The following is a 14,039-nucleotide window of genomic DNA, read 5'->3' as shown; positions in this document are numbered from 1 at the left end:
AGGCTGTACTAATTTACATCCCCACCAACAGTGACATACTTATCATTTTTGTGTGGTGAGAACATTTAAGATCTACTCTCATAGCAATTTTCAAATATATAATACATTATTTACTATAGTCACCATGCTGTACAATAGATCTCCAGAAATGATTCATCCTTACTGAAACTTTGCACACGTTGACCAACGTCTTTCCATTTCTCCCACCCCAATCCCTAGTAGTCACTATTCTCTGCTTCTACTAGTTCAAATTTGTAAGATTCCACACAGAAGTGAGATCATGCAGTATTTATCTTTCTGTGCCTGGCTTATTTCACTTAATGTAATATCCTCTAGGTTTGTCCATGTTGTCACAAATGAAAGGATTTCTTTCTTCTTTTAAAGCTGAATAGTATTCTGTTGTACATACATACCACATTTTCTTTATCCATTCATCCATTGGTGACAGTTGATTCCATATCTTGGTTAATGTGAAGAATGCTGCAATGAATGTGAGAGTGAAGGTATGTCTTCAACGTATTGATTTCAATTCCTTTGGATATATACCTGGAATTGGGATTGCTAGATCATATGGTAATTCTGTTTTTAATTTTTTGAGGAACCACTTACTGTTTTTCACAATGGCCATATTAATTTACATTCCCACTAACAGTATGCAAGGGTTTCCTTTTCTGTATACCCTTGCCAACAGTTGTTATCTTTCCTGTTTTTGAAAATAGCCATCCTAACAAGCACGAGGTGATAGCTCATTGTGGTTTTGATTTGCTTTTCCGTGATGATTAGTGATGTTGGACATTATTTTTTTTATATCCCTGTTGGCCACTTGTTTGTCATCCTTTGAAAATGTTTATTCAGATCCTTTGCTCGTTTTTAATTTTTTTTACATTTATTTTAATTTTTTTAGTTTTAACTTTCGTGGGTACATAGTAGGTATATATATTTGTGGGGCACATGAGATGTTTGGATACAGGCATGCAATGTGTAATAATCACATCATGGAGAATGGGATATCCATCCCCTCAAGCATTAAACTTTTGTGTTACAAATATTCCCATTATACTCTTTTAGTTATTTCTACATATACAATTAAATTATTATTGACTATAGTCAGCCTGTTTTGCTATCAAATACTAGGTCTTATTCATTCATTCAAACTATTTTAATTGAGTTATGTGTTTTCTTTCTCGTGAGTTGTTTGAGTTCCTTACATATTGTGGATATTAACCCCTTATCAGATATACTGTTTGCAATATTTTCTCCCATTCTGTAGATTGTCTCTCTTTGTTGATTATTTTTTTGGCTGTGCAGAAGCTTTTTAGTTTAGTGCAATTCTATTTGTCTATTTTTGCTTATGCTTTTGGGGTCATATCCAAAAATTTATTGCCTAGACCAGTGTCAAGAAGCATTTACATTATGTTTTTTCTAGTAGTTTTGCAGTTTCAGGCCTTATATTTAAGTCTTTAATCCATTTTGAGGTTTTTTTTTTTTTTAACATAATATAAGATAAGGGTCCAATTTCATTCTGCATGTGGATATCCAGTGTTCCCAACATTTAATTTTTTTTAATTTCCTTCCTTCCTTCCTTCCTTCCTTCCTTCCTTCCTTCCTTCCTTTCTTTCTTCTCTTTTTTATAAATAGAGACGGGTCTCACTATATTGCCAAGGCTGGTCTCAAACTCCTGGCCTCAAGTAATCCACCTGCCTCGGCCTCCCAAAGTGCTGGGATTATAGGCATGAGCACCATGCCTGGCCCCCGAAATCATTTATTGAAGAGACTGCCGCTTCCCCATTGGTACCTTTGTTAAAGATCAATTGACCATAAATGTGTAGATTTATTTCCGGGCTCTTATTCTGTTCCCTTAGTCTATATGTCTGTTTTTATGCCATTACCATGCTGTTTTGGTTACTATCTCTCCGCAGTATAATTTGAAGTTGGGTAGCATAATTCCTCAGTTTTGTTCTTTTTGTTCAGGATGGTTTCGGCTATTATGTGCCTTTTGTGGTTCCATGTGTATGTTAGTATTTTTTATTATTATTTCTGTGAAAAATATCCTTGGAATTTTGATAGGGATTGTATTGGCTCTGTAGATCACTTTGGGTAGCATGGACATTTTAACAATATTGTGTGTTCTTTTTTTATTACCTAGCAAATAACACAACTAGAGCAGGTCTATAATCATCACAATTTTTAAATAGTGATGAGCATAACTGATCTTATGAGATATTTGCAACAGCTATAATGTGATATGAAAATATCTTTGATATATGTTGGTGAGAAAGTTGCAGACACTGATAATAAGACCGTGATTTGTTGACTACATTCAATTAGAATGAATAAAAATAAAGGTGTAATTTTTCCCATCAAAGTCCAAAGAGCCTCCCTAAATTCTATTCACAGAACCTCAGGGAAGGAAACCTTGTACCAGAGAGTCCATTAAGTAGTATAAAGGATGTAAGAAATAATATTTCATTGGTGAGTTGAATTCTGTTAAAAATATGTGCAATGCTAGAAATTTTGTCCTTGTACCTCCATGTTTGCATGAACAAAAGATAAAAATCTGGCACGCCAGCCCAATAGTTCAGCATGTTCTGGAATGGCATCTAGGCCTCAGACTCTGTGTGATCCTATATAGAGCCAGTTTGCCAGATGTCCCTAGTGATAATAAATGTTGTTTTTAGCCACTACATGTTGGGGATAATTTGTAACACAGCAATAAATAAATAAAATAAATAGGATTACTTAATAGAAGATTTTCCTGTTCCAACCAGAAGATAGGTTGATCCTGTTACCATAATATTAGGCCAACTATTTCATGTGGATTTTTTATGCAAAGAGCTTGCTGGTGTTCCTAAAGATCAGAGAGCATGTATCAGGTTGGTGCAAAAGTAATTGCGGTTTTCATCACTGCTTTTAATGGCAAAACCCGCAATTACTTTTGCACCAACCTGTACTTGACCGACTTTACAAGGAGAGACTGTATGACTGTTTTGATCCCTGATTGCTAATAGCTGTATATGTCATAGAATTCAGTCTGACAATTACCTTCATTATAATATTCTACCTGGTAAGGAGGTAGGAGAGGTGACTTATGGCCCTCACCTACCTCTAATTTTCAGAAGCGTCCTAAATCTACCAAAAACAATGAATTTAGGTTCACTTGCAAAGCCCTAGGTAATCTGACTTTTGTCAACCTCTCTGAACTCACCTCTCCCCACCTACCCTCACTTCTGTCCAGCAACTCTGGTTGTATTCATTCGCTGGGATGCCATAGCAAAGTATCACAAATTGAGTGGTTTAAATACCAGAATGTGTTGCCTCATACTTCTTGAGGCAGGATTTGTTCCTTATCAGGGTCTCAGTCTGTCACCCAGGCTGGAGTGCAGTGGCACAATCATGGCTCACTGCAGTCTCAACCTCCTGGCGTCAGGTGATCCTTCCACCTCAGCATCCCAGGTGGCTGGGACCACAGGCATGCCCGGCTAATTTTTGTATTTTTTTGTAGAGATGGAGTTTCACCATGTTGCCCCGGGTGGTCCCAAACTCCTGGGCTCAAGTTATCCACTCATGTCAACCTCTCACATTGCTGGGATTATAGGTGTGAGCCACCACATCTGCCTGGGTTTGTTCCTTTTGGGGGCTGTGAGGAAGAATCTGTTCCATGCCTGTGTCCTATCTTCTGGTGGTTTGCTGGCTATCTTTGGCATTCCTTGGCTTATAGAAGCATCACCCTGATCTCTGCCTTCATCGTTATATGGTGTTCTCCCCTGTGCATGTTTGCATTCAAACATTCCCCGTTTTTAGCCAGGCACGGTGCCTCACACCTGTAATCATGGCTACTCGCGAGGCTGACACAGGAAGATTGCTTGAGGCTAGGAGTTCGAGACCAGTCTGGATGATCTAGGAAGACCCTGTCTCTAAAAAAATTAAAAAAAAAAAAAAAAGTAAAAAACCTGCCCCTTTTCATAAGGACACAGTCATATTGCGTTAGGAGCCACCCTACTCCAGTATGACCTCATCTTAACTAATTACCTCTATAACGTACCTACTTTCTTTTTTTCTTTTCTTTTTTTTTTTTTCTCTTCTTTTCTTTTTTTTCTTTTTTCTTTTTCTTTTTTTTTTTTTTGAGATAGAGTCTTGCGCTGTCACCTAGGCTGGAGTGCAGTGGTGCGATCTCAGCTCACACTACCATGCCCAGCTAATTTTTCTATTTTTAGTAGAGATGGGGTTTCACCATGTTGGCCATGACTGGTCTCGAACTCCTGACCTCACTTGATCAGCCCACCTCGGCCTCCCATAGTGCTAGGATTACAGGCATGAGCCACCGCACCCAGCCAGTTCCCTATTTTCAAATAAGGTTATATTCTAGGGCACTAGAGGTTATGTCTTCAACATATGAATTTTTGGGGAGACACAATTCAACACATAACTCTTGCCTTCTTGCTGTTCCTCTAGCACACTAAACTGATTTTCATTTCAGGTCCTTTGTACATGGCAAGTCTTTCTGTCTAGAACCCTAAAGAAGGCTGGCTGTTCCCTTCTCAGCATACACATATTATCTCATATGCCACTTTCTCAAAAAGGCCTTCCCTGATCACTCTATTTAAAATAGCCTCTCCAGATAGATTTGTCAGCTTGCTCCTTTCTGCCTGTGGACACCACCCAAGAAGCATCACTTAAGCCTCTCTTCTTCCTTCCGTCATGTCTAAGTCAGAGTCTCCTAAAGAGCCCAAACAGCTGAGGACTCTTCATTAGAGGTTTGAGCTTTGAAACAACCGTTGAGAGCCTGAGGAGCCATTTTGAGTGATGGGGAATGCTCGCAGACTGTGCGGTAATGAAAGATCCAAATACCAAGCACTCCAGGGGTTTTGGGTTTGTTACATACGCCACTGTGGAGGAGGTGGATGCAGCCACGAACACAAGGCCACACAAGGTGGATGGAAAAGTTGTGGAACCAAAGAGAGCTGTCTCAAGAGAAGATTGTCAAAGACCAGGTGCCCACTTAACTGTGAAAAAGATAACTTGTTGGTGGCATTGAAGAAGACACTGAAGAACATCACCTAAGAGATTATTTTGAACAGCATGGAAAGATTGAAGTGATTGAAATAATGACTGACTGAGGCAGTGGCAAGAAAAGGGGCTTTACCTTTGTAACCTTGGACGACCATGATTCCGTGAATAAGATTGTCATTCCAAAATACCATACTGTGAATGGCCACAACTGTGAAGTTAGGAAAGCCCCGTCAAAGCGAGAGATGGCTAGTGCTTCTTCCAGCCAAAGAGGTCAAAGTGGTTCTGAAAACTTTGGTGGTGGTTGTGGAGGTAGTTTCGGTGGGAATGACAACTTTGGTCATGGAGGAAATGTCAGTGGTCGTGGTGGCTTTGGTGGCAGCCGTGGTGGTGGTGGATATGGTGGCAGTGGAAATGGCTATAATGGATTTGGTCATGATGGAAGCAATTTTGGAGGTGGTGGAAGCTACAATGATTTTGGCAATTACAACAATCAGTCTTCAAATGTTGGACCCATGAAGGGAGGAAACTTTGGGGCAGAAGCTCTGGCCCCTATGGTGGTGGAGGCCAATACTTTGCCGAACCACAGTGTCTATGGCGCTTCCAGTAGCAACAGTAGCTATGGCAGTGGCAGAAGATTTTAATTAGGAAACAAAGCTTAGCAGGAGCGGAGAGCCAGAAAAGGGACAGGGAAGCTACAGGTTACAACAGATTTGTGAACTCAGCCAAGCACAGTGGTGGCAGGGCCTAGCTGCTACAAAGAAGACATATTTTAGACAAATATTCATGTGTATGGGCAAAAAACTCAAGGATTGTATTTGTGACTAACTGTATAACAGGTTGTTTTATTTTCTGTTCTGTGGAAAGTGTAAAGCATTCCAACAAAGGGTTTTAATGTAGTTTTATTTTTTTGCACCCATGTTGTTGATTGCTAAATGTAACAGTCTGATCATGACACTGAATAAATGTCTTTTTTTAAAATGTGCTGTGTAAAGTTAGTCTACTCTGAAGCCATCTTGGTAAATTTCTCCAACAGTGTGAAGTTAGAATTCCTTCAGGGTGATGCCAGGTTCTATTTGGAATCTATATACAACCTGCTTGGGTGGAGAAGCCATTGTCTTCAGAAACCTTGGTGTAGTTGAACTGACAGTTTCTGTTGTGACCTGAAGTTCACCATTAAAAGGGACTACCCAAGCAAAATCATGGAATTATTGGTTATAGAAATGATTGCTGGCACATCCTATGCAATATATCTAAATTGAATAATGGTACCAGATAAAATTATGGATGGGAATGAAGCTTGTGTAGCATCCATTATCATATGTAATCAATAAACGATTTAATTCTCTTGAATGAAATGACAACTCTATGGATTTGGGACTGGCAGAGATTTGGACTTTCCCTACCCACTACCCCTGATAATTTTGAATGCTTCTATCACAATTCAAGTTCAAAGCTCTGCCAGGAATAGAAACTAGCTGCTGGCTAATGCTGCTCCATAAACCCACAGATTTGAAGTGTTTGGGCGGCTTTTAAAAATGACCAATATCAGAAAGCATTTTAATGAACATAAAGAGACTTACATTAAAGGAAAAAATAAATAGCCTCTCTACCACACACACATCATTCCCTACTCCCTTTCCTGTTTCAGTTTTCTTCATAGCACTCGTTACTACCTGAAATACTTTTATTTTTAGTTGTTTTTATCTGTCCCTCCCACCAGAATGTAAGTTCCTTGAGGACAAGAAACTTGTTCATCTTACTTCTGTATCATTAGCTCCTAACATAATGCCTGTTCAAAATTAAATATTTAATGAATGTTGAATTAACATTGAATGAATGAACACTCACTTTATTCTCTGATTGAGTCTCTAAAAACTCCAATAGAATCAAGTTTCCACTGAGAAAATAGAGCTTATTTCAAACTCCTAAAGACATTCATTTTCCCCCTTTGAAATAAACTACACCTGTCTAAGAGACCAAGTATAAAACAATAAAATACTCCTCTCTCCCACAGTTGCCTTTTCTCTGTCTTCTTGTACTACCAGGAAACTACTCAATGGTAGCAAAAATCAGAGTGAAGAGAGGTTAGTTCCAAGACAGAAACACATTGTCAATCTTTACTCAAAGATTGTCCATCACCTGCTCTCTCTCCAGCCTGGCTAGCTCTTTTCAGGTCCGATAGGCACACATTCATGGGCCTGGCTGGACCACCTATGAGAGAGAAAAGGGTGATCCCTTCCGTTAGATTAACAGGCTTAGAAAAGGCTAGGGAGCTAAGCTGACTTCTTTTTTTTTTTGAGATGGAGTCTGGCTCTGTCACCCAAGCTAGAGTGGAGTGGTGCGATCTCAGCTCACTACAACCTCCACCTCCCAGGTTCAAGCAATTCTTGAGCCTCAGCCTCCCGAGTAGCTGGGACTACAGGGATTACAGGTATTAACCACGTCCAGCTAATTTTTGTACTTTTAGTAGAGATAGGGTTTCACCATGTTAGCCAGGCTGGTCATGACTCCTGACCTCAGGTGATCCACCCGCCTCAGCCTTCCCAAAGTGCTGGAATTATAGGCGTGAGCCACTGTGCATGGCCTAAGCTGACTTCTTCTTCTTTTTTTTTTTTTTTTTTTTTTTGAGACAGAGTCTTGCTCTGTCGTGCAGGCTGGAGCGCAGTGGCATGATCTCGGCTCACTGCAACCTCCGCCTCCTGGGTTCAAGCGATTCTTCTGCCTCAGCCTCCTGAGTAGCTGGGATTACAGGCATGCCACCACCATGCCCAGCTAATTTTTGTGTTTTTAGTAGAGGCGGGGTTTCACCATGTTGGCCAGGCAGGTCTCAAACTGCTGACCTCGTGATCCACCCACCTCGGCCTCCCAAAGTACTGGGATTACAGGCATGAGTCACCGTGCCTGGCCCTAAGCTGACCTCTAACTGAGATTTCTGAGTGTAAGAGCTTTAAGTCAGAGCAATGGCTGGCTATGTTTTGCTCCTCAGAGGTTTTTTAAAAGATAATTGTCCACTTTGAGTTCTGACCTGCCTGAAAATTGAGTGGTGAACCTAATGACCTCCTGCCTGCTGCCTCCCAGGTCTTTTATGACTTACGACAATTACTAAGACAAATTGATAGCTTAAACAAAGGTCTCTTGGGGATTTTTTGTTATTGTTTGCTTTTGTATCTTCTTAACGATCAAAAGAGGACACTAACAGGAACCTTTGATGTTTATCCAAGTAAATTCAGGCTTTTCCTGCAATAACGAAAGTAAGCTTGTTTGTGGTTTGTGAAGATTTAAGCAAAGGAGGAAAGAAAAGTTGATTTTTAGAAACTGTTTCTTAAAGACAAATCTTTAAATGAACAGAGGAAAGAATTTAATTTAACAGTTTTCTGAGATCAGGTTCCAACTTTTTTCTATTAATCCTTTTCCAAACCTGCTTAAGTCAGTATTTTTAAGCCCTTGTGGATTGCAGACACCTTAGGGCAATGCATCTCAAATTTAGTATGGGTATGAACCACCTGATGGTCCTGCTAAAATGAAAATTCCGATTCAGTAGGTCAGGGGAGGGCACTGTTGGATGGATCGAATGGATCTTCAAGCTTCCCCACTTGGGCACCCACTTTGGCTTCAGCCCACCTCCAAATGCCCAATGCACTCCTATTTTTCAAAGTCCACTGCTGCAGTATCCCATTCTAACTATTAATTCTTGTCAGATGCCCCTGTTACAAATCTTCTGTTTTTACTTCACCTTCAAGTTTACCTCTCTTAGGTCCGTTTCTCTCTGGACCCTACTCTTGGTGAAAATATAATGAGCAACAGGTAATCGTGGGTTGATGGGTTATTTCTCTTCTCCCTTGGACAGAAGACCAAGCCCACTTATCCCTCCACCACCACAAGGTAACAATGGAATTTAACTACAGCTTTCAGGAACAAAGCTTTTCTCAAAGGAAAAATTCCAAATGATAAAATTTTTCTGCCTTATAACACACTAATGAAAAGGCTATTTTTTAGTGGCTTAGAGAGGAGGAATAGAATTTCTAATTTCTCAGAAAAAAAAAAAAAATCCGTACAACCTACCTAGGTAACTGCCAATCTGACCTGCTTACACTCTGCTCTGCCTCTCATCTGCTCTGGTCTCATTGAAAGCAACACTGTCTGATTTTAGAAATGGAACCATGAAACTGTTAAATGACCAGTTATTTCATGGTTATGTCCAAAGGGGTTGACATTCCAAAACAAGGGGAGCAACCAATTTATTTTTCTTTTCTTTTCTTTTTTACTGAGAGACCTTGATGACCCATGGTGAAGAGCTTCAAAGCAGTGTCCAAAGTCTTAACCATGAAAATCTTTTTCTTAACTGCAAAGAGGGCTCAGTCTTCAAAATTCAGATGGTCTGCATGTTCTCACTCATAGGTGGGAACTGAACAATGACATCACTTGGACTCGGGAAGGGGAACATCACACACTGGGGCATATCATGGGGGGGGAGGGGGGAGGGATTGCATTGGGAGATATACCTGATATAAATGACGAATTGGTGGGTGCTGACGAGTTGATGGGTGCAGCACACCAACATGGCACAAGTATACATACGTAACAAACCTGCACGTTATGCACATGTACCCTAGAACTTAAAGTATAAAAAAAAAAAAGAGAACAATAGCTATTGGGGCCTATTTAAGGGTGGAGGGTGGGAGGAGGGTGAGCATTGAAAAATTACCTGTGGATATTATCATGCTGATTACCTGGGTGATAAAGTTATCTGTGACATGCAGTTTACTTGTGTAACAAATGTGCACTTGTACCCCTTGAACCTAAAAATAAAAGTTGGAAAGAAAAAAAAAAAAATTCAGATGGTCTTATCTTGTACTCTCCAGAAGGGAGGGCAACTATTTGCATTCTGTTCTGGGAGAGGTCCCTTCCGCTAAGAGTGTGTTAAGTGCTCCTAATACAACAAAGGAAAAGGATTTTTTTTTAAAGCAGTTGCATTTCCTTATTTAAAAGGCCAATCGTTTACATACTGCTTTACTTGCAACCAAAATAGTTCTAATGCATTTATCCACAGCACGTTATATTGATGGTAGGGGCTATACATTGTCAACCTTTAGCTCTGACATCTTGTGGCTTTATCTTCTTCTTCTTCTTCTTCTTTTTTTTTTTCTTGAGATGGAGTCTCACTTTGTCACCTAGGCTGGAGTGCAGTGGCGTGATCTCGGCTCAGTGCAACCTCCGCCTCCAGGGCTCAAGTGATTCTCCTGCCTCAGCCTCCCAGGTAGCTGGGATTACAGGTGCCCACCACTATGACAGGTTAATTTTTTGTGTTTTTAGTAGAGATGGAGTTTCACCACGTTGGCCAGGCTGGTCTCGAACTCCTGAACTCAAGTGACCCGCCCACCTCAGCCTCCCAAAATGCTGGGATTGCAGGTATGAGCCACTGCACCCAGCCGATCTTCTTTCCCGGGCTACGGGTAGTCAGTTCAGAGCCAGTAAATATGGTTGCAGGAAAGTCTTTTCTTTACCATCTGTATTACTTCCCTATTGCTGCTGTAACAAATTACTATAAACTTTGTGGCTTAAAGCAACACACACTTATCATTATCTTATGGTTCTGGATGTCATAATTCTGCATTGGCTCTCACTGGGTTAAAATCAAGGTGCTGACAGGGCTGCATTACTTCTGGAGGCTCTAGGGGAGAAGTTCCAGCCCACATTCCTTGGCCCCTGGCTTCCTTTCTCTGTCTTCAAAGTCAGTAGTAGTAGGTCATGTTCTTCTCACATCTCATCAATCTGACTTCTGTGTCCCTCTTCCATTTTTAAGGATCCTTGTGATTACATTAGGCCACCCATATAATCCACAATAATCTCCCTACTTTGGGGTCAACTGATTAGCAATCTTAATTCCACCTTCATTCCCTTTTGCCATGCAAGGTAACGTATTCAAAGGCTTAGGATGTGGACATCTTTAGGGGTCTATTATTCTGCCTACCACACCACCACATGACAAATGTTTATTGAACATCTGCTGTTCATGGAAAGCTTTCTGCTCTGCCTTAAGGGACAATCTGGATAAGACAGGACTTATTCAGAAAAGGGTAAATAACAATGGGAGGTTTCACAGGCTATGAGAGAGGTAAGAAGATGAGGAACTCATGCTATGTCATGCCACAAACATTAGAAGACAGTGTGGTATGATGACTGAGGTGGTCAGAGAAGACTTCCTGGAAGAGGCAGAGCTTAATCGGTCTTAAAGAAAAGGCAAGACTTGAACATTGTTTCTGAGCTGAATAAGTCTTACATATACATTTTGAGGGCAGATTTCCAAAGTAGCACATGTAACATGAAAGTACTCACTGCTATTCTAGTGATGTCTCCATGACACTTATCGGCCTGAAAATCACTGTTATACATACCAGCTCATTTGATGCTCACCACAGCCCTGTGAGGGAAGTAGGGAGAACAGGGAACTACATAAATCTTTCCATCATTGAGTCCCTGGGCCCCTTTCCAGGCCTAGGGCCACCCCCAGTGTTCTTTCTTCCTTGTGGCCATAGGGATATCACCTGTTTTCTCCTTTGGTAATTATCTCCCCAAGCCTAGCTGCAGAATGAGACACAAACTCTGCACCTTCCCAGTTTCTTGCTACTATTGAAGCCAAGCACACGGCTCATTTAAAATTTGCTAAACTCTGTAGAAAACAGGGTAAAACCGACAGACATAGGGGAGTGACAAAAAGTTCATAATCTTACAAAGTTTGTATAATAATGGTCTCTGATCTATAGTTTCTGCTCCCCTTTTCAATGGCAAAAGAAAGTAGTATTGAATTTAGGTCCTCTGCTTATATTTTCTTAGGGCTCATCATCATCATCATCACTGTAGCAAGCAACTATGGAGTACTTTTTATATGTCAGGCAGTGTTCTCATTGCTTTCCATACTTTAACTCATTTAATTCTTACAACAACCCATTTTATGGATAATGAGGCAGACTTCAAACCTAGGTAGACTGGCTCTGGAATCTGTTTCTAACCACTACACCATACTGCTCTACCATCTCTTCCACACCACCACTTTGCCTTCTGCCTGTCAATATAGGCTACATTTGGATACTTTCTCCATGAGGGATCAGTACGCTAAGTTACAGAAGAAGAAACTGAGGCTGAGCAAAGTTAGACTTTTCCAAGGCAGCATTAATAATGAGTGGGGAGCTGGAGGTCAAATCCAGCTCCATCATACCATGTTGCCTTTATGAGGTGCTACTTTGGTGAGGTCTGGTTCTGCTCCAACATAGTAAAAAGAAGTGATTTCAAATGATTCCACATGTATCAGTCCCTCATACCATTATGGGATGTTTCATTTTTGGATGCTGTAATCAAGACCAGATTAATACCTTTAAAGGCTCTAAGATTTAAAAGAAACGAATGTCCTCCCAACACCATCCTCTATGGATTCAAATTAAAAGTAATTATAAACAATAAAATACGTAAAACAAACTATCATTTTTCCCATGACTACTTAAATTTTTGTTTTTGAAATACCAGCCATCAAATTCTTTTATAAATTCTTAAAAGTATTCTCAAAACAATTTTTTCTGATGTCCTAAGCACATGTTTAAACTATTAAGTAATTCAACACTCTCTGTTACATCTTATTCCTGGAAGAGGTGTACAAGATTTGTAACTGTAAAGGCAAATTTGGGACAAACGAGGACAGAAACAAGTGATCAGGAAGAAGACAGAACATGCAGGTCAGGGAAGGGCTGTGTGTTTATAGTTTGCAAGAATCCACCTACCATGGGTGGGATCAACCGTCTACAGGAAATCTTCCCGAAAGACTGCAGTCTATGGTAAAACTATGAATAAGTTACTGATGACGTTTAAGTACTCCCTAGAGATCTCCAGGAAGCAACCTCAAATTTAATCAATGCCCTATAATCCATAAACCTGGGAAATGCAAACATTAAAATAGGTGAAACAATACAGGGTGGAGGGGACTATTATAATGTCTAGAGCCAACAGAAGGAAAGCAATTCTTGGAGAATTTACAAAAAAGGGAAGTTGATGGTGAGAAGTTTTATTTATTTATTTTAACTTATTTTTATTTTACTTTAAGTTCTGGGATACATGTGCTGAACGTGCAGGTTTGTTACATAGGTATACATGTGCCATGGTGGTTTGCTGCACCTATCAACCCATCATCTAGTTTTTAAGCCCATATAGTTTTTAGGGTGGATTCTTGCAAACTGTAAACACACAGCCCTTCCCTGACCTGCATGTTCTGTCTTCTTCCTGATCACTTGTGTCTGTCCTCATTTGTCCCAAAATTGCCTTTACAGTTATAACTCTTGTACACCTCTTCCAGGAATTAATATGTAACAGAGAGTGTTGAATTACTTAACAGTTTAAACATTAGGTATTTGTCCTCATGCTCTTTCTCCCCTTGCCTGCCACCCCCCAACAGGCCCTGGTGTGTAATGTTCTCCTCCCTGTGTCCATGTGTTCTCATTGTTCAAATCCCACTTATGAGTGAGAACATGCAGTGTTTGGTTTTCTGTTCCTGTGTTAGTTTGCTGAGGATGATGGTTTCCAGCTTCATCCATGTCCCTGCAAAGAACCTGAACTCATTCTTTTTTATGGCTGCATACTATTCCATGGTATATATGTGCCACATTTTCTTTATCCAGTCTATTATTGATGGGCATTTGGGTTGGTTCCAAGTCTTTGCTATTTTAAACAGTGCTGCCGTAAACATACACGTGCATGTGTCTTTATAGTAGAATGATTTACAATCCTTTGGGTATATACCCAGTAATGGGATTGCTGGGTCAAATGGTATTTCTGGTTCTAGATTCTTGAGGAATCACCATACTGTCTTTCACAATGGTTGAACTAATTTACACTCACACCAACAGTGTAAAAGCATACCTATTTCTCCACATACTCTCCAGCATCTGTTGTTTCCTGACTTTTTAATGATCACCATTCTAACTGGCGTGAGATTGTATCTCATTGTGGTTTTGATTTGCATTTCTCTAATGGCCAGTGATGAT

The 14,039-nt window shown here is 40.2% G+C and overlaps 1 protein-coding gene and 1 pseudogene across 1 annotated transcript in view; both read left to right on the top strand.

Moving 5' to 3' along the window:
• The window catches only part of LOC117085185, a 38,917-nt pseudogene extending 32,550 nt beyond the window's left edge, over positions 1 to 6,367 (top strand).
• A 4,016-nt stretch (positions 6,368 to 10,383) lies between these two features.
• The window catches only part of NOX1 (NADPH oxidase 1), a 32,727-nt gene continuing 29,071 nt past the window's right edge, over positions 10,384 to 14,039 (top strand). The window contains exon 1 of the mRNA XM_033213338.1: positions 10,384 to 10,419. Coding sequence (XP_033069229.1) covers positions 10,405 to 10,419 — 15 coding nt within the window. The 5' untranslated portion in view covers positions 10,384 to 10,404. The remainder of the gene's footprint in view (positions 10,420 to 14,039) is intronic.

The sequence above is a fragment of the Trachypithecus francoisi genome, unplaced genomic scaffold, assembly GCF_009764315.1.
Source record: "Trachypithecus francoisi isolate TF-2019V2 unplaced genomic scaffold, Tfra_2.0 Contig00054, whole genome shotgun sequence".
Taxonomy (NCBI): Eukaryota; Metazoa; Chordata; class Mammalia; order Primates; family Cercopithecidae; genus Trachypithecus; species Trachypithecus francoisi.
The sequence above is the reverse complement of the archived record's forward strand: the minus strand, read 5'-3'. Positions and strand labels throughout refer to the sequence as shown.